This window comes from Salminus brasiliensis, chromosome 1 (assembly GCF_030463535.1).
Source record: "Salminus brasiliensis chromosome 1, fSalBra1.hap2, whole genome shotgun sequence".
In the NCBI taxonomy this organism is placed as follows: Eukaryota; Metazoa; Chordata; class Actinopteri; order Characiformes; family Bryconidae; genus Salminus; species Salminus brasiliensis.
The window spans coordinates 33,934,788-33,952,953 of record NC_132878.1 but is presented as its reverse complement, the minus strand read 5'-3'; the positions used below and the strand labels follow the sequence as shown (position 1 = coordinate 33,952,953).

The following is an 18,166-nucleotide window of genomic DNA, read 5'->3' as shown; positions in this document are numbered from 1 at the left end:
ACTTACTTTACCAATCAAGAACTATAGGACTATAGGACTATAGGAGCCCACCCTGTGGACTGGGAAGTGCAGACTTATCTCTGGCGAACGAGCTAAACACCTTTTATGCTCGCCTTGATGCTGCAGCCGGCAACGTTAACTACAGTAACACCGGCACAGCTGATATAGAGGAGCACGTCAGAGAACAAAGAGCCTTCACCATCACAGAGAGAGATGTACGGCGGGTGTTCAGAAGAGTGAATACCAGGAAGGCTGCGGGACCCGATGGCATCTGTGGTCGAGTCCTAAAAGCCTGTGCAGATCAGCTAGCCCCGGTATTCACGGACATCTTCAATCGCTCACTGACGCAGGGGATTGTTCCATCGTGCTTCAAACAGTCCATCATCGTTCCTGTCCCGAAGAAACCACAGCCAGCCTGCCTCAACGACTACCGCCCAGCCGCCCTCACATCAGTCGTGATGAAGTGCTTCGAGAAGCTGGTGAGAGACTTCATCACATCCACGCTGCCCGACACCCTGGACCCGTTTCAGTTTGCATACCGTCCAAACCGTTCCACAGATGATGCCATCGCTCACCTTCTCCACACATCGATGACACATCTGGATGCTGGGAGGGGTAATTATGTTAAAATGCTGTTTGTGGACTACAGTTCAGCATTTAACACTATTATTCCCTCAAGACTCACCACAAAGCTGGAAGATCTAGGTCTCCACCCATCCATCTGTGACTGGATCTCCAACTTCCTGACTAACAGACCACAAGCTGTTCGGGTAGGCAAGCATGTCTCACCCACCCTCACCCTCAGTACCGGAGCCCCTCAGGGCTGTGTCCTTAGCCCTCTGCTGTACTCGCTGTACACCTCAGACTGCAAAGCCACTTCCAGCTCCACCAACATCATTAAGTTTGCTGACGACACAGTTGTGGTGGGCCTGATCTCAGGAAATATCGAGAAGGCCTACCTGGAAGAGATTAGAACCCTGGAGAACTGGTGCCAGGATAATAATCTCCAGCTAAATGCCAGCAAAACGAAGGAGCTGATTGTGGACTTTAGCAGGAAACAGCAGAGGAGCTACCAACCTGTCCACATCAGTGGTACGGCGGTGGATAGGGTAGGAAGCTTCAAATACCTTGGAGTGACCATCTCTCAGGATCTGTCATGGAGTTGCCACATCAACACCATAACGAAGAAGGCTCGTCAGCGCCTATACCACCTGAGACGACTGAGGGACTTCAGACTGCCCTCCAAGGTACTACGATCCTTCTACTCCTGCACCATCGAGAGCATCCTCACGGGGAACATCACAGTCTGGTTTGGGAACAGCACCAAGCAGGACAGGCAAGCGCTACGACGAGTGAGACGTTCAGCAGAGCGAATCACTAGGATGGAGTTTCCTGACCTGCAGTCCATCTACAAGAAGCGGTGTTGGACCAAGGCCAAGAAGATTGTGAAGGACCCCAGTCATCCCAACAATGGACTGTTTTCTCTGTTGCCCTCAGGGAAACGCTTAAGGACCCTGAAGGCTAACACAGAGAGAATGAGGAGGAGCTTCTTTCCACAAGCCATCTGTGCCTTGAATGGGGACAGGGACTAGGACACTAAATCAAAGTATCTACATACACAAACTGGACCCTCACTCACTACAATACACAACCATGGCTCACGGAAAACACACTACGGACAATAATGAAAATATTTCTTTTTAACTCACACATACACTCACATACAGATAAATATGTACATATGTATATATATATATATATATATATATATATATATATATATACACACACACACACACACACAGACACGCGCTATTTCATCTCTGTATATATATTTGTATATTTGTATCCTGTATTTTTTTTTGCTTATATTTCTATATTTTCATATTTTTATATTTTATTCTTTAACTTAAATGTAACTTATTCTATTTTTATTTTCTTCATTTTTATTTTATTTTTCTTTTGCACTTTTGCACTTTACTTCATTAAGTTAAGGTTTAGTTAAGTTTAAATGTAGATTTTTATTGTATAGCTTGATGTGGGCAGACTGTCATAAAAGCATTTCACTGCAAGTTATACTGTGTATGACTATGTATGTGACAAATAAAATTTGATTTGATTTGATTTGATTTGATTTGATTTGATTTGATTTGATTTGATTTGATTTGAAGAACAAAACAAACTAAATGTCTGAGGTTTAAATAACCCCTCTAATGATGTTCTAATCATCTGCATCTGATTCTAAAGTTTGGCATTTATAATTATGGCAGTGTCTTAACTTTTCCTCACAGAGAAAATAAAAGTAAAAAATACATTAACTACATTTCACAGATTTTAGAAGACATTTCTTTAGTTGTATGTGTTCAGTTATATCAACTATATATCCCAATATTGATCAAGTGAAGTGTTTAAGTATAGCAAAAAGAAAAAGGTTTTCACATGGCTGTATGTAAACCTACACATATTAGTAACAGTTGTGTTCCATTGTTAAGATTTATTTCCTATTAAATCCATGAACATTGTATTAGTTTAAGGAAAATATTGAACATTTTACAACATATTAAGTGATGCTTTGGACATTTATGGCATGGCTTTAATGAAGGCCTTGTAACTCTAACAGTCCTGACTGATCAGTGTTGTTTCTGCAGGCTGTAAACTGGAAGACCAGGGACAGACAAAACACATTACTGCACACATAGATGGGTCAGCACTGCTGCCCTGCTACTGCACTGACCTACAAACCACACCTGAGCGATTCACCTGGGAGAAATACACAATGAGAAACACATGGGAAGACATATCCAGTGAAAGTGATCAGTACAGAAACAGAGTTCAGCTGGTTAATGATCACTCTCCAGCTAATCTCTCTCTACTCTTATCACACCTGACTGAAGAGGATGGAGGACTATACAGGTGTAATCTTCAGATGAAAGAATACAGATACTACATCTTCACTGTAACAGGTACAACACTATTTCCTCTAGGAAATGCTCTCTGCCTTAAAGCAACACTATGGAAAAGTGGCATTTCTTGCCCCTGGGCTCTTCCTACCGCTAAGAAGTATAATTTATGTTTTGAGGCACTACTAGAGGACACATTTTTTTGGGCAGACTGAGAGCATCACTAAAAAAGTGAAAGAAGCATGTGGACTGAAGCAGTGCAGTAGTTCTCGTGAACATTATCCTGGCCACCATAGCAATGACAGTGAGGGAATTCTCCCTATTACATGTTCAGACCATTTCTCTGTTAAAATGTGATCCTGCATAAAAAAGCTAAATTACTTAGAAACCAACCTTACTGTCTCGTTATCACATTTTAGAGTTCTATCATTGAGAACTAGATTTAGAAACACCAACTGAGGTGCTGGAATACTATTATAAATATTCTCCCTCAAATGTATCCATTCAGAATAGACGTCCAGCAACAGATCACCCACAATGTTGCAAACTCTTGCAGGGGCCTCACCTCAAACACCTGGTCCAACTTCTGAAATCACACTGAAACCTTTCACTGAGTCTACAACAACAAACTCTTCTCAAAAAGGTAATTACAGATTCCAATCACAGACTTTTTCATTTTTTTTTTTTTACTGATATTAGTATTTTACAGCACTGTAATTATTTAACAGTATGTTAATAATGCATTTATAGCACAATAATATGTTAATAGTGTGTTAATATGTAAAGGTAAAGGTAAAGGTAAAGGTAAAGTGAACTAGGGGCAGTGAGTACACACACACCCAGAGCGGTGGGCAGCCAACTCCAGCGCCCGGGGAGCAGAGAGGGTAAAGGGCCTTGCTCAAGGGCCCAACAGTGGCAGCTTGCCGAGCCCGGGAAATATATGTAAATGCATTCACAAATAATTAACAGACACAGCCGAGGCACAATTACTCATGTGCTATTGCCATGACTCTGAAACCATAGCTTCTCATTATTTTAAACACTGCTGTTAATTGGCTGGTTCCACTGACAATCTATAAAACTTTCCAGATACCGCAACAGTGAGTTTGTTTATGACCAAAGTACAAAGGGTCTGAAGTATCATTTACAAATAAAACAGATCTTCAAGTTGACAGTACTAGTAATTTTACCAGATTATGCTGGACAGTGCCCGCGGGGGATGCTGTGGATGAATCAACCAGCAATGAGTGACTAGTATCTGGATTGTATCCTGTTAAGACTTTAGCCACATGCATTTACACTTGGTAGTCAAATGCATCTTTGAGTCACTGTGTGGGATGGAATATGCAAATGTGCTCATTGCATGGCAGTTATTACTGCTGATTGGGTTATACTGGGAGGGGTTTTGGTTGCAGAATGTGTTTACCCTGCTGTAAGTGGTTTGAGTGGTCGTTGTTTTATCTGTGTTAGTTGAGTCTTGGATGTGTTTACACTTATCCAGATATAACCCTGATACTTAAGATGCATGAAGTGACCAGGTGTAAATGTGGTCAAAGTGTAGCTCCAGTTGCAGCCTTCAGTTAACTGTCTGAAAAACGATGTACACTTACTGAGCACTTGATTAGGAACACTACACTAATACTGACTGGGGCCTCTCTTTGCTCTCAGAACAAGTCAAATTCCAATTCTCCAAATCTTAACACTGTTCTGGCCAGCAGATGGTGCTGTGCTTAACCTTTGTTTATGAGGACAGTTATTGGCTAATGTGCCACCTGAAATCTTTTTTATTGGCTCACTATAGAAACATGTGTGCTTTATGGAAATCCAATGTAAACAAGGGCAAGTTGCGGTGTGCTATTCACTTATTATCACTTGTTTGTTCATCATCTGCTCGTTTTCAGAATGGGCAAATTAAATTCCTTCTTATATGTTTTACCACTCATCAAATATGTGTGTATACATCTGCAGCCATGGTGATCCCTGGTTCCTATTACCACCACTATAAAGAATGAATTAGTCTGCAAGTTTCTCTACAATTAACCATTTTGCACCAAACCCACTCTGAATGACTTTTTACTGAACAACTTCATTGTGGTTGTGATTAGTCATGCTCCCCTCTCTTTAATTTGTGTTAATGACATTAGCAAAGCTGAAGTAACAATTTGTTGAAAACTGATTTGTTAGACTAAAATGTGGCTTTTAATGTCATTGTCATGATTTCAAAGCTGCAATACTGACACTACTTACTTATGTGTGCCTGACCACTGGCAAAGTTGCCCAACATCCCCTTTCCACCTCAGAAAGAGCCACAACAGCTCTCTATGTAAAGGAGCAGTGGTGGCTCAGCGGTTAGAGCTCCGAACTGAACTGCCATAAATGGTCTCCATTGTGTTGAAGGTTATATATGTTTACACCATGTTTCTGCCCCTTCAAAACCTAGTCCAACGTTTGTCAGTGAAATCAATCATATAACGTCAACTGAGCCTTCCACCAGCATTACAACTTCATTGTGGTTGTGATTAGTCATGCTTCCCTCTCTTTAATTTGTGCTAATGACTTTAGCAAAGCTGAAGTGACAATTTGTTGAAAACTGATTTGTTAGACTAAAATGTGGCTTTGTCACATCTATAGCAAAGGATAATGTCATTGTCATGATTTCAATGCTGCAATACTGACACTACTTACTTATGTGTGTCTGACCACTGGCAAAGTTGCCCAACATCCCCTTTCCACCTCAGAAAGAGCCACAACAGCTCTCTCTGTTCAACCCAAAGACGTAATTAACTGAACCAACGTGCGTTATACAGTCATGGCCAAAAGTGTTGGCACCTTTGAAGTTTTTTCTTTTACACATTTATGTATTCGGTAAACGGTAGAATGATGTGCTTTACCAAAAAAGCTCTATCTTGGTCTCATCTGTCCTCAAGACGTTTTCCCAGGAGGATTTTGGCTCACTCACGTACATTTTGACAAACTGCGAACGTCCACGGAGATTAGGTACAATGCCATGGGTTGTAAACTTCTTGATTATGTTGCGCACTGTGGACAAAGGAACATCAAGATCTCTGGATCTCTGGAGATGTGGCACACACAGACACACAGAGTCAACTTCTCTCCTTTTTATCTGAGTTTTTTTATGGCCCACACCTGTTACCTGCCACAGGTGAGTTCAAATGAGCATCACATGTTTGAAATATTATTTAGAGGTTTTGTACCTACAATTTTAAAAGGTGCCAATTATCTTGTCCGGCCCATTTCTGTGTGAAATTATGTCAAATTTGCCCTTTTCATCTCTTAACCTAAAAAATAATAATAATAAAAAAAAACAGTTTCTTTGTGTTTAACACCAGAATCATTCAGGCAGTTAGTCAAACTGGCCACAACAATAAAAGTCAATGAAATCCAAATTTCAATATCCAGATTTTTTTTATTTCATGTTCTGAGTGCTGCAACTCATGGCAGCTACAACTAATGCAGTGCAAATGTTGTACTGTGGCATACAAACTAATATTTATTTGCTTGCTGACTGTTTATATTCCAGACATTGCTCAATTTAATAAATTAACTAAGTTAACTAAGTTTACTAAGTCAACCCCTATATAAGTATAGTCAGAAAAACACAGACACTGCTTATGAATATGTTTCTTGCAACATTATGTAAATAATTTTAGCTATAGCAAAGGATATAGATATAGCTTTAGATTGAGTCAGTCAGTTAGTGGTCCATAGTCTTATCAGTCATTTGTCAGGCAGTGGTCTTTGAGAGTGTTGGACCATGAGAGAAGTGCTTGAAGCCATATCATGCATATCCTACTCACTGCTACATGTGGATTTGAACATTGTAACTGACATTCAGGTCTACATTCAGTGTAGAGTCAATCCATTACTGGACTGGAACATTATTGGAGTAATTTAGTACAATGGGATATCTGCTAATACCTGTCCAGTAATCACATATAAGAGAATGTAATGAAGGAGACAGGGTGTCAAGTTCTTTCTACATTTTATTGTTTTTAAAACATTTTATTTTTTACCGTGTGGTCCAACTGAAGACTGTAGCTCCGAACTGAGTCTCGAAGATTCTGTAAAGGAGCAGTGGTGGCTCAGCGGTTAGAGCTCCGAACTGAACTGCCATAAATGGTCTCCATTGTGTTGAAGGTTATATATATTTACACCATGTTTCTGCCCCTTCAAAACCTAGTCCAACGTTTTGTCAGTGAAATCAATCATATAACGTCAACTGAGCCTTCCACCAGCATTACCTCAAAAAAGTAACAGCAAAAGACCTCCTCTATCTTCAGCATTTCTGTGTTTGCTATCATTATGAGCTATGTTGGCTCTGTTGGAACTAAACCCTGGAAAGAAAAAAAAATAATAACATAAGAAGGATGAATATTTTGTGAATGTATCAAGATTTTTGTCACAACACAAGGCAATTTATTGGTTCTTGATCATGTAATGTTTGACAAAATGTAAATGTCAGCTAACAAAAAGTGATATATTGTTTCATCAACAATAGTTGCACTATTATTTAAGAATAATTTCGCCAACAAGGCTTATTTTTTTGCTGTGTGTGCGTATATGTGTGATGTCTTGTTAGCCTTTAGAACTATGGCCTGGTTTCCCAGACAGAGATTTAGCCAAGTATTGGACTATATTTCTATACTTTTCAAGGGAAAATCTTCATTCAAAATATATAAATAAACTCAAAACTAAGATTAATCCTTGCCCAGTAAAACAGCCCTATAACTCTAATATAATAATGTAATATCTGAACATTAAAAAAGTACTAAACTAAACTATTACAATGACATTATTAAGAATGCCCCCTGTCTATTACTATTGCAGGTTCTCCACAGTCTCTGCCCTTCATCCCCTTTGCCTTTGTGACTGTGATCTTTCTCCATGTCATTGTAGCTGCGGTCTATTGCACCAAGAGAACCAAAGGTACAAATTATATCACATACAAGTCATTCTACTTTTGCTACTATTTTTCTGTGTGTGAATGAATGTATTGTTTATTTTACTTTACAGTGTATCACATCCTAACATTTTCTTTTGCATTTTACCCACTTAAGAGTCAGGTCCTGCTACTGTTCACCACATCAGTACTGATGAAGATGGAGTAGTAAATCTGCAGTAGAACAGACCTCCAGTGCTGAAAAATTACAAACTTTTGAAGAATATCTTTATATTTTTGTCTTTGTGTTTCAATCTCCACATGATGCCTCTAAACCAACCTCTGAATTTCATTTCTTTTGCATAGTCTGTGAGTAGGCTTTATATAATAAAATTGTTTAGTTCTCTATTTTTAAGTCTGTTTCTTGAACTGATATGGAATCCTTTAACATGATATAAAGAGCTCATAGCAGCAAAATTATCTTTTAGCATCACTTGCAAATCAGGAGCTCTCCAATCATCAGCTGACTCAACTGTGACCTCAGCCAAACGCTTGTCTAGTCAGAAGATTAGAAGAACCACACAAAAGGCTGACACTGTCAGCCATACTTCTCAATAATTAATTCTAGCACCTTGGAATGTAACTGCAAAGCTGCTCCATGCTGTCCAATGTGACATGGTGAAGTATCCTGAAATACTGTAACGCTGTTGGACCCTGTAAAGTGTGATAAGGCAAATAAATTTGATATGACTGTACATTGTTCTTATTCTGTGTATGTGTATGTATAGCAATGGAGTGTGGTATTAGTGGATCACTGCAGAACTCCAGAGTAGAACTGTAACACAGCAGGGCAGTGGAGAGCCAGGCTGAGTGAACATTAGGACACAGTAGGAGAAACAGGGCACCACACACAACATGCAAAACAGATAGAGAGAGAACAGAAAGTAAGGAAATAAAGGGGAAAAAAGAGGGTTGACTTGAGGTGACTTGAAGTAAATAATTTCATACACCAGCAAGATGAAACTGCAAGGTAGGGAGTTCTAAAGTTGCATGTCTATGGCAAAGAATCTAGTAAATGACCACATGTCCTTAAATTTGGCATATCATGTGCTAAAAGAGAAAAAGAGGAAGGAGTAATGTGACAACACACAGGATACTATTGTGCCAAGTCAGTGTGTGTGTGGGAGACAAACTTTGTGTACATTAGGGTGTGGTAGACTAGGGTTTTGTGGTTACTGCATGGTTGAAGAGTGTAGTATGCGTTTTGTGGTTCCGTTGGCTGCAGTGTTGGAGTTTCAGAGCTCAGCAACAATGACAATGTGTTTATATCTACTGCTTGTGCTTCATATCACTGAAGGTGAGTGTAAAGCTTTCTTTTCTACTGTAGGAACTCCAACATATTTTATAATGTATTAGAAGATCAGAGACAGGGCAAGATGAGGTACACTTTGTCATAAATGAATGGGTCAAAGCAGCCTGGTTGACATCTTACCTCTTACATCTTCCCATCTTCTCCTAATGAAACACGTAATTTGTGAACCCTTTCGCAATTAAGTTCTGGCTATCTATAATGGTCTACCTAGAGTAACTTCTCAGCTGAAGTTATAGAAAGTGATCATTACACAGCTTCTACTCTACATCATGGGGGGATTAACAGCAGGCTGCGCATGCAGACCAGATAAATTGTACCTGTGGTATTTTTTCATTAACCCCTTAATGCAGATAGGCTTATTACACAATACTATTTATTCCTCAGTAATACAGGGACGTCTGGACAAAGTGGTGGGGCTGTTTTCTTGGTAATAAATATGAATATAACATGTATGTATGTATAAAATATAATAAATATGGTGTTTATAATGACACCACTGGTGAGCCATAGGCTATTTAAGCGGATAATTAATAATCAATGTATGCACTTTAATAATGTCACATGATGACTTCTTATATTCTTATATTATACTAAAATGAATGATGCAAAGTGTTTTAAAACATTGTAAGATAACATAATAAATAAATAAATAACATATAAAGTTAGCCCTAAGTTAACTGTGCTCAGCATAAAGTTCCACCTTACAATGATTATGACACCTGCACTGCACTGCATTTTGGATTCTATGGCAGAAATCTGCCAAGGTTATGTCAAGAAATAGACTAAATTACCAGAAGCAGCATTGGTTAATCTGAACATTTTCACAATGGTTTAGTGAGCAACAAGACATCATAAGCATATGATTTGCGCATGCTTTCTGGAACACAAAGCATAATCCAGTGGGACCACACTTGTAAAATGGTTAAGGGAAGATCCAGACGCTGATTAATTTGAATGTTTGATTTTTTATGTTACGAATAACAGGGTAAAAAATGCATTAGGATTTGCAAACAAATGGGTCTCACTCACCAACCATCCTCTCCAATAAGAAGAAATGTCTTAAAACCCACATACACAGTTTTTATGATGGTTCTGATATATGCCAATGTATGCCAGACTTTCATACTGTATTTCTGTGTAAATAAAAAGAAAAACTCACCAAAGTGAGATCAAACAGCAGGACATTTATCTTCTTGTTTTTCTCCATCATCTGTTTGGTAATATAATTTAGTATTGCATATAGATAGCCTTGATATCAGCATTTTATTAGCTTTAAAACTGAGCTGTGGTCAAAGGTTAACCAGTTATGTGATCCTAATAGCACAGTATAGTACAGTACAGTAATCCCTATCTCTGTAGTAAGGAGTTATTTTGTAATATTTACCAGAACACAGATTGCAGATTTTAATGGAACCTTCGCAGCACTTCTCGTTAAGGCAATGTTCAGAATTCCAGGGGGGCTTATTGGATGCATAACAAAAGGGTCATACATTTTGACAGTAAAAAGTAAACAAAAATCATGTGTGTTTTTCTGCAGGCTGCACTCCAGGAAACCGTGATGCAACAAAGTATATCACAGCACGTACAGGAGAGTCAGTGCTGCTGCCCTGCTACTGCGCCAACCTACACGCCATACCTGAGACTTTCACCTGGAAGAAATACAACACAACCAGAAACACATGGGAAGTGATATCCAGTGAGAGTGATCAGTACAGAGACAGAGTTCAGCTGTTTAATGATCACTCATCAGCTAATCTCTTTCTACTCATATCACACTTGACTGAAGAGGATGGACAAGTGTACATGTGTGATGTTAAGGATGGTGGACTCACATACATTCAACTCACTGTTGAAGGTAAAAAGTATTTTATAATTTAGAATTAGAATTAGAATAAGAATTAATATTGCTCAGCACTGTCAGTCCTTAGCTCCTATTTTGGATCATGAATTGCCGAACAATGTAAGAAAACCAAAAATGAGAGAGTTGTTGCTTTTTTGCTCGAATTTCTGCAGGGTGCCAAAAAGGTTCAAAATGCTACAAAAAGGACACTTTGAATTTAGAGAATTGGCAGTTCTTACTCCTGGACTTCCTGTACAGTCGGGAAGGTTAATTTGCACTTTGAGACACCCCTTGAAGAAGGATATGCTTTACACATGCATTTTTTGACAAGCTGAGAGAGAGAGAGAGAGAGAGAGAGAGAGAGAGAACCATCACTGAAAGTGAAAGAAGCTGATGTGGACTGAGGTGGTTGATTAATATTATATGAGATTTTAGACAAATATGACTCAACTTACATAGTGTTACACAGTGCTCCTGAGTGTTGTCCTGCCCACTTTACCAGAGTTACACACTGCAGTTAGCAGCAGGGCAAGCCCAGAGTGTCAGCAACAGAGACATTATTCTCTGTGTTACACATAAGTGGAGCATCAACAAGATTTTACTGTTATTTTACAATGAAACTGTTATTTTAAGATAAAATGCTTCATAATGTTGCTTGAGGTTTGCTAGTTTTCTGCTAGTTTTAAGATTTGTGTTGATGTAATACACTGTATTACCTGGGCTGTTTCTGCAGGCTGCACACTAAATGACAACAAAAAGATAAAGACACTGACAGCACATACAGGAGGGTCAGTTCTGCTGCCCTGCTACTGCACTGACCTACAAACCACACCTGAGCGATTCACCTGGGAGAAATACACAATCAGAAATGCATGGGAAGAGATATCCAGTAAGAGTGATCAGTACAGAGCCAGAGTTCAGCTGGTTAATGATCACTCTCCAGGAAATCTCTCTCTACTCATATCACACCTGACTAAAGAGGATGGAGGAGAGTACAGCTGTACACTTAAAGCAAATGAATACACAGATATCAAACTCACTATTGAAGGTAAAACATTATTTCATATTTGTGTTTTGTTTTTTGTTTTGACAACTAAATTGTCATATCTAGTACAGTCTATTTACTCTGCCTCGGCACAGGTAAAGCCAACACTAGACAATATGGCAGGACAGATGTTAAGGCGTATCTTGATAAAGTCACATTTGTGAGTGCTGGCCGCAAATTAGTATTTCGATGGCCTTTGATTACCTTACAATTTATAAAGCAACATAAAAAAAAGGGCCCTCTCCCTCCAGAACACACACTTTAACAGCATCTGTCCTCAAGAGTATAATACAATGTCTTTAACGGTATAGAAGCCACTGATTTTAATTGCAAAGTGCTTTTTCCATATAATGAGAAGGAAAAACCTTTGGAATTGGTCTATTGCAATAACAACTTACATTATTTTATAATCTTAGCTGTTAATCTGACATGGCTTATGTGTTATGTGAATTTTAAAAAAAACTTGTTGTAATGTAGATATCTGTAAATCTGGAAATATATATATTTTTAAAAGTTATACATAGTAGAACTTGGGCAAAGTGTAGTGTTGAGTATTGTGGTCTCTGCACTGACTTTTGTATGTTTGTTTTTTTTTGGATCCTAGCCTATACAAACTAGCTAAGCATATCTCATGGGTATACAGTGAAGCACTTTTGTAAGTCACTCTGGATAACTCTGCTAAATGCCTTCAATGTAAATGTAAATGTAAACTTCATGCATCAGAAATCTGAAGGATCTGAAAGACTCCAAGTCCTTTATTGCCATTTGATTGATTCCGTGGCATTACTGCAACTGCACAGGTGTTTCGTTACATGGAAAACAAAATTGCAAGTTGATGGCTAGGTGGAGCCTTCTCTAAGCAGTCTTAGAACAAGACTCATTTCCTGTCATGTTTGCAGCCTCAAACCCCCTTACTACCCACCACTGGGGCCATAATGAATCTTATTGGTTAGTATAGTACAGTTAGAGTATAGTATAGGCTAGTATATGTACTAGAAATGGAACCGAATGACATTGTAACAATATTATCCTTGTTATGGTTATTATTCTTGTTAATATTATCCAGCATATGGTCCACTGGAGGGCCTAAAGTGTTGTTACAAACCCCCCACATAAGTCCCTGTAGTTACTGTGTAATAAGCCTCTCTGCATTATGGGGTTAAGAGATGGAGCTAATGCAACTAAAATAGAACTGAAGAAATGTCTTAACAATCATCATCAATTATCAAATGTCATTTAAAAAAATGCAATTTTCTGGCAAATTCAACATTTAAACCCCTTCCATCTTTCTTTAAAACTCACATTAAACTCTTGTTTCTGTATGTGAAACTCATCAGACCTTTCTCTGCTCTACAGTAGCCTCAACTCCACCTGCAATGTCCACTCCAGCGGCCAATGGCAGAACAGCTTCAACAGCAACATTCCTCCTATCTGGTTAAAATCACATCAGTGCATTAAACTCAGTGTAAACCCAAATAGCTAAGTACACATACACACCATGTAACACACACTTACCTGAACATTTATCTTCCTTTTGTTTTTCTCTTACATACAGAGGAGTCTAGGAAACAACATGTGAACCCTTACTACTTCATATTTGCTGCTGTGGGGGGTTTGCTGCTGTTGATCATAGTTGGAGCCGTCATCTTCCAGAGACACAGAGGTGGATACATACCCACTCTCATCCACTCACACTCTTCACCTTTGTCATATGCATAGTGTGTGGAGCCCTGTGTAGGTGCTGTGTGTGAGTGTGTGTGTGTGTGTGGTTTGATTGTGCAGCTCAGAGGCGAGGGCAGATGAAGAGCCATAAGAGAAAAGCTGGATGGAGGAAAGATCAGGAGACACAGGTAAGATCAGAAGATCTCTAACCTATGCTATTTAGATGCTATGTAGCGCTAAAGCTTCCGTGAGCTTATCTGTCTGTGTTTGTTTAGGATTGCTCTGATGGGCTTTACTGCACTGTACTGTCAGAACCCACTGATACATCAGAGCAGGAACGGGTGAGTAGTGCTTAGTAGTGTTTTTGTGTGGGTGGTAGGGGGTATTGATGTATGTATTTGTTGCCCATAAAAACACACTACGCAAGCAAAACGGTTTCTTCATAGTACTGATGATATTATATGGTGCTATATAGGAGATGATTCTATAACTATCTACAAGATAAGATAAGATAAGATAAGATAAGATAATCCTTTATTAGTCCCACAGTGGGGAAATTCTCAGTGTCACAGCAGAAAGGGATAGCAAGACACTCAGTTGCACTCAGTTACACAAGGTTTACTTTGTTTTGTTTAATTTTAACAACCATGTCACCAGACAAAGACCCGTTCTGGCATTTAAAGGGTTCTTTCAGTTGCCATGGTCCTATGTGGAACCATTGTCTTTACTAATTCACTATTAAAGAACCCCATTGTTAAATAGAGTACTACATATGTACGTGTAAACAGCTTAGGTGGAAAAAACTATTGGTGACTCCAGGGGCTGATCTAGGAATTTCAATCTGGGGTGGCCCAGATGTGGCAATTGAATGTGTAGAGGTGGCCACAATGTGCTGTTAATGTGCACGCCCAGCAGATTGTATTAATAATTCACTAATATTAAGCTAAAACATCAATAAATAGGCTTCATGCATACACATAAATGTTGATGGTTAGTCCTTTGTTTTGTGTAACCTTTATAGTCAAGTAGGTTAACATTAGCAATGATGAAAACACAGGACCTTTTAAGCTCATTTACAAAAGTCAAAGCTTACATTGTCAAATGATTTAGTCAAATTGGCTAAATTCTATGATATACTATCCTTTTTGCTGGCACACTGACGTCCACACCTGCTCAATTAAAAAGAGCTGCTCTGCTGTCCTTACAGTCACCAAAGTCCTTACAGTTAAGTCAGTTCACTTGCTCGCTGTTGGTCGCTGATATGACTAGGCTCCTATCTTTGTGAATGGAGAGAGACCAAAAAACGGAAGGTAAAATGATCATTTGAAAAACACGTGTTTTGAATCACTGATCAAATCTGACAGAAACCCAATGAAAAGTTTGTAGCACATCAAGGTGGGGGGTATAATTAACAAGCTGACTGGCTCTTTTCTTCTGTAAACATTTCATATACATTCTGCTGCTGACAAAACACTCTTGCTGCTGACAAAGCAGTCAAACACCCAGTCCACAGCAAGGTGAAAGCCAATGTTAAGGCAAAATATTTGGAGTGCCATTTTGGAGCTTTTGCCTAAATATCTATACAGGTTTATGACAGTTGTCATGAAAGGCCTTATAGCCATACGAACACTACCCTTTCATCTTGGGCCTAGGGTGGACCTTTACCCATTTAAAACCGTGCATGGGGACCCTAGGCCCCAAGACTAAAGGGTAGTGTTCATAAGGCTATAAGGCCTTTCATGACAACTGTCATAAACCTGTGTAGACATTTAGGCAAAGGCTTATTAAACCTAGTGCCAGTTGTTATAACACATGCTGAGGTAACATAGCATCAAAATGGGCAAATGCTGGTTTTATGATGACTGGCACTTATAGCATATATAAGTGAACTATTTATAACAATGTTCACTGTGATTTTTATGGTAAATCACTGTACAACATTAGAAATAACAGATTTAAACAAAGTCAGTGGTCAGAATATGCTGTGGGCAAGTAATGTTACTGATATGCTGGTTAGAAGAGAACATTTAGAAGAACACAGTTATGAGAAGACAGATAGAAGAACCTCCATGTGAACTTTGAACTCTAGACACTGTATGGCTTTGCTCAGTTCCACCAGCAGATCATCTGATTTACTTTAATAAAAGGTTGAGTTGAGAAACAAGGTATTGGAAGGGAACTAAATACACCTCTGATGAGGGTTTCGGAGATGGTTTTGATAACACTCCCTTACACAAGATCTCAATGGATTGCTTATTTGCTCACTTGTATATCCAGACAAATAGTTGCAAAGATGCAACCTTTTTGTTTGTGCACATTTCTATTGCGTTTAATTTGCTATATTTTGTGTTCTTACAGCACAACCGTGAGTTATTGTACAATGATGATGCAGCCCAGGAAAAGGTCTGCATTATTCCAAGAATGTGTTCCACTCTGTTTTTTCATGTAGGTGTGTTGGTAACATTTGTTCATTTGCTCTACCTGCAGGATGATGTGACATACTGTACAGTAGTCCATGTTAAATCACCAACACCATTATCTACACCACTGGACACTGGAGACAATATAGAATATGCCAGCATCAAACTAAGTTAACATATGTACCTGCACAGTTTCTCGTTGCCTTTCCACATTTCCTACCATATATCATTTACCCCAAAGATCAACTGAAGATCAATTTCACTGCATAGGAACAAGGAGCCCAAATGTGGAAAATTACGCAGACTTTTATAGGACCACCAAACCTTTTTGGCAATGGAGCATTTTTCTAGCATTTTCCTGGCATGCTGTAAGAGACCACAACAGGACCAACACAGGTCTTTGGCAGGACTCCTATTACTGCTTTTACCTTTTGCAGTAAGTCCAAGTATGAGTGCCTACTGAATGCCTAATTGTACTGTATTTAAGAATGTTGATGTCATTATTAAGAAAGTCTCTTGCTTGAGACAGTAGTAGCCTGTGGCTGGGCCCTCTGCTAAGCTGCCTTTGGCCAAGGCAGAGCTTTAATTAGGAACAGGTTTTCTTTTTTTTAAGAATGTCTTCATTGGTCCACAGGACCTGTTACAAAATCTGATTAAAATTGTACCAAATTAAAAACCCTTATCTTACTTAAAATGTATAATGTGTCTTCTTTAATGTTATACCTTTTATGAATTAACTCTCTTTTTATCTTTGACTCACATAGCTATTTACAGCACCTGGTAAATTTCCTTCTGATGCATCTTAAAGGAAGGAGGATACTATGGGCATATACTTGAGAGCAGGCTGTAATAAATATCTGACTAATGCAGGCTGAAGACTAACATGTCTGTTTTAAGTAACCACATCATAAGTGGCTACATCAGAGCATGACTTTATTGCCTGGGGGGTGGGTAATGCATTAATGTGAGAATTGTGGGCCAATACCTGATTTGTTCATCTACAACTGGATGAACAACTATCCACTGGATCAGCATTACAGTTATAAAATATATAATATTTATTTATGTCAAATATAAATAAATACAGTGGCAAATATCTAAACTCTTAGGAATTGTATGTTTTTCTGCATTAATCTGTCATACAATGTGATCTGATCCTCATCAAAGTCAAGCGTATTGACAAATATGCCATAAAAACATAACAGTGCTAGTGGATAAAGTATGTGAACCCTTGAGTTAATGATCTCAAAAAAAAACTAGCAGGTTTTAGCATTCAGGTTTTAGGAGTCAGGTGTTAGCATTTGAATCTTCTTAAGAAACTGAGTTTGGAGGTGTGGACTAAAGCTTCTTTGATTCAAAACACCCAAACTCCGCACAAGAAGGATACGTGTATCTGAGCCATGCCTCGCCAAAAAGAGATCAAAAATGGTTGATTTACATAAAGCTGTAAAGGGTTACAAAGTGATTTCAAAGACTTTAGAAATTCACCAGTCTACAGCGAGGCAAACAATCTACAAATGGACACATTTTGGGACTGTGGCTACTCTCCCAAGAAGTGGACGCCCAGTCAAAATGATCCCAAGAGCACAACGGAGACTCATCAATGAGGTAAAGAAACAACCCTGAGTGACAGCTAAAGATTTCAAAGTGTCATTAGTACAGACTAACATCTGTGTTCATGAATGTACAGTCTGTAAAACCTTGAGCACTAAGTGACACCAGAAAGGAACATTGCTTCACGTCTGAAGTTTGTAAAAGAGCACACTGCACATTGAAACGATACTGGGAAAACTAATTGGAAAGAACATGCAGTGCTACATCTGGCATAAACAAGGCCCTGCACATCCCCACAAAAATAGCATCCCTAACGTAAAGTATGGTGGAGGGAACATGATGATTTCATCGGGCTGCATCAGGGCCTGGCCAGCTTACAATCATTAAGGGGAAGATGATTTCAAAGAATTCTACATGATGATGTGAGAGTGTCTGTACGTCAGCTGAAACTCTGTAGAAGTTGGGTGATGCAA

General features: G+C 38.9%; 1 protein-coding gene and 1 long non-coding RNA gene across 2 annotated transcripts; both read left to right on the top strand.

The window, feature by feature from the left end:
- The first annotated feature begins 2,656 nt into the window (after window positions 1-2,656).
- On the top strand, window positions 2,657-7,881 carry LOC140575256 (uncharacterized). The gene is made up of 3 exons (XR_011980801.1): window positions 2,657-2,963; window positions 3,457-3,543; window positions 7,749-7,881. It is a non-coding gene; the product is annotated as an uncharacterized lncRNA (long non-coding RNA).
- Window positions 7,882-9,057: 1,176 nt separating this feature from the next.
- LOC140575440 (uncharacterized) lies at window positions 9,058-16,812 on the top strand. The gene is made up of 9 exons (XM_072695962.1): window positions 9,058-9,157; window positions 10,710-11,027; window positions 11,746-12,060; window positions 13,414-13,491; window positions 13,613-13,720; window positions 13,840-13,907; window positions 13,995-14,060; window positions 16,078-16,122; window positions 16,207-16,812. The coding sequence occupies exons 1-9, from the start codon at window positions 9,058-9,060 to the stop codon at window positions 16,312-16,314; spliced, it is 1,206 nt and encodes a 401-aa protein (XP_072552063.1). The 3' UTR covers window positions 16,315-16,812.
- Window positions 16,813-18,166: the final 1,354 nt, after the last annotated feature.

Bases quoted from the DNA above. Each gene is read 5' to 3' on its own strand.
- LOC140575440 (XM_072695962.1), top strand. From the start codon at position 9,058: ATGCGTTTTGTGGTTCCGTTGGCTGCAGTGTTGGAGTTTCAGAGCTCA. The intron at 12,061-13,413 runs GTAAAACATTAT...TCTGCTCTACAG, and splicing joins TATCAAACTCACTATTGAAG to TAGCCTCAACTCCACCTGCA. The intron at 13,908-13,994 runs GTAAGATCAGAA...GTGTTTGTTTAG, and splicing joins GGAAAGATCAGGAGACACAG to GATTGCTCTGATGGGCTTTA.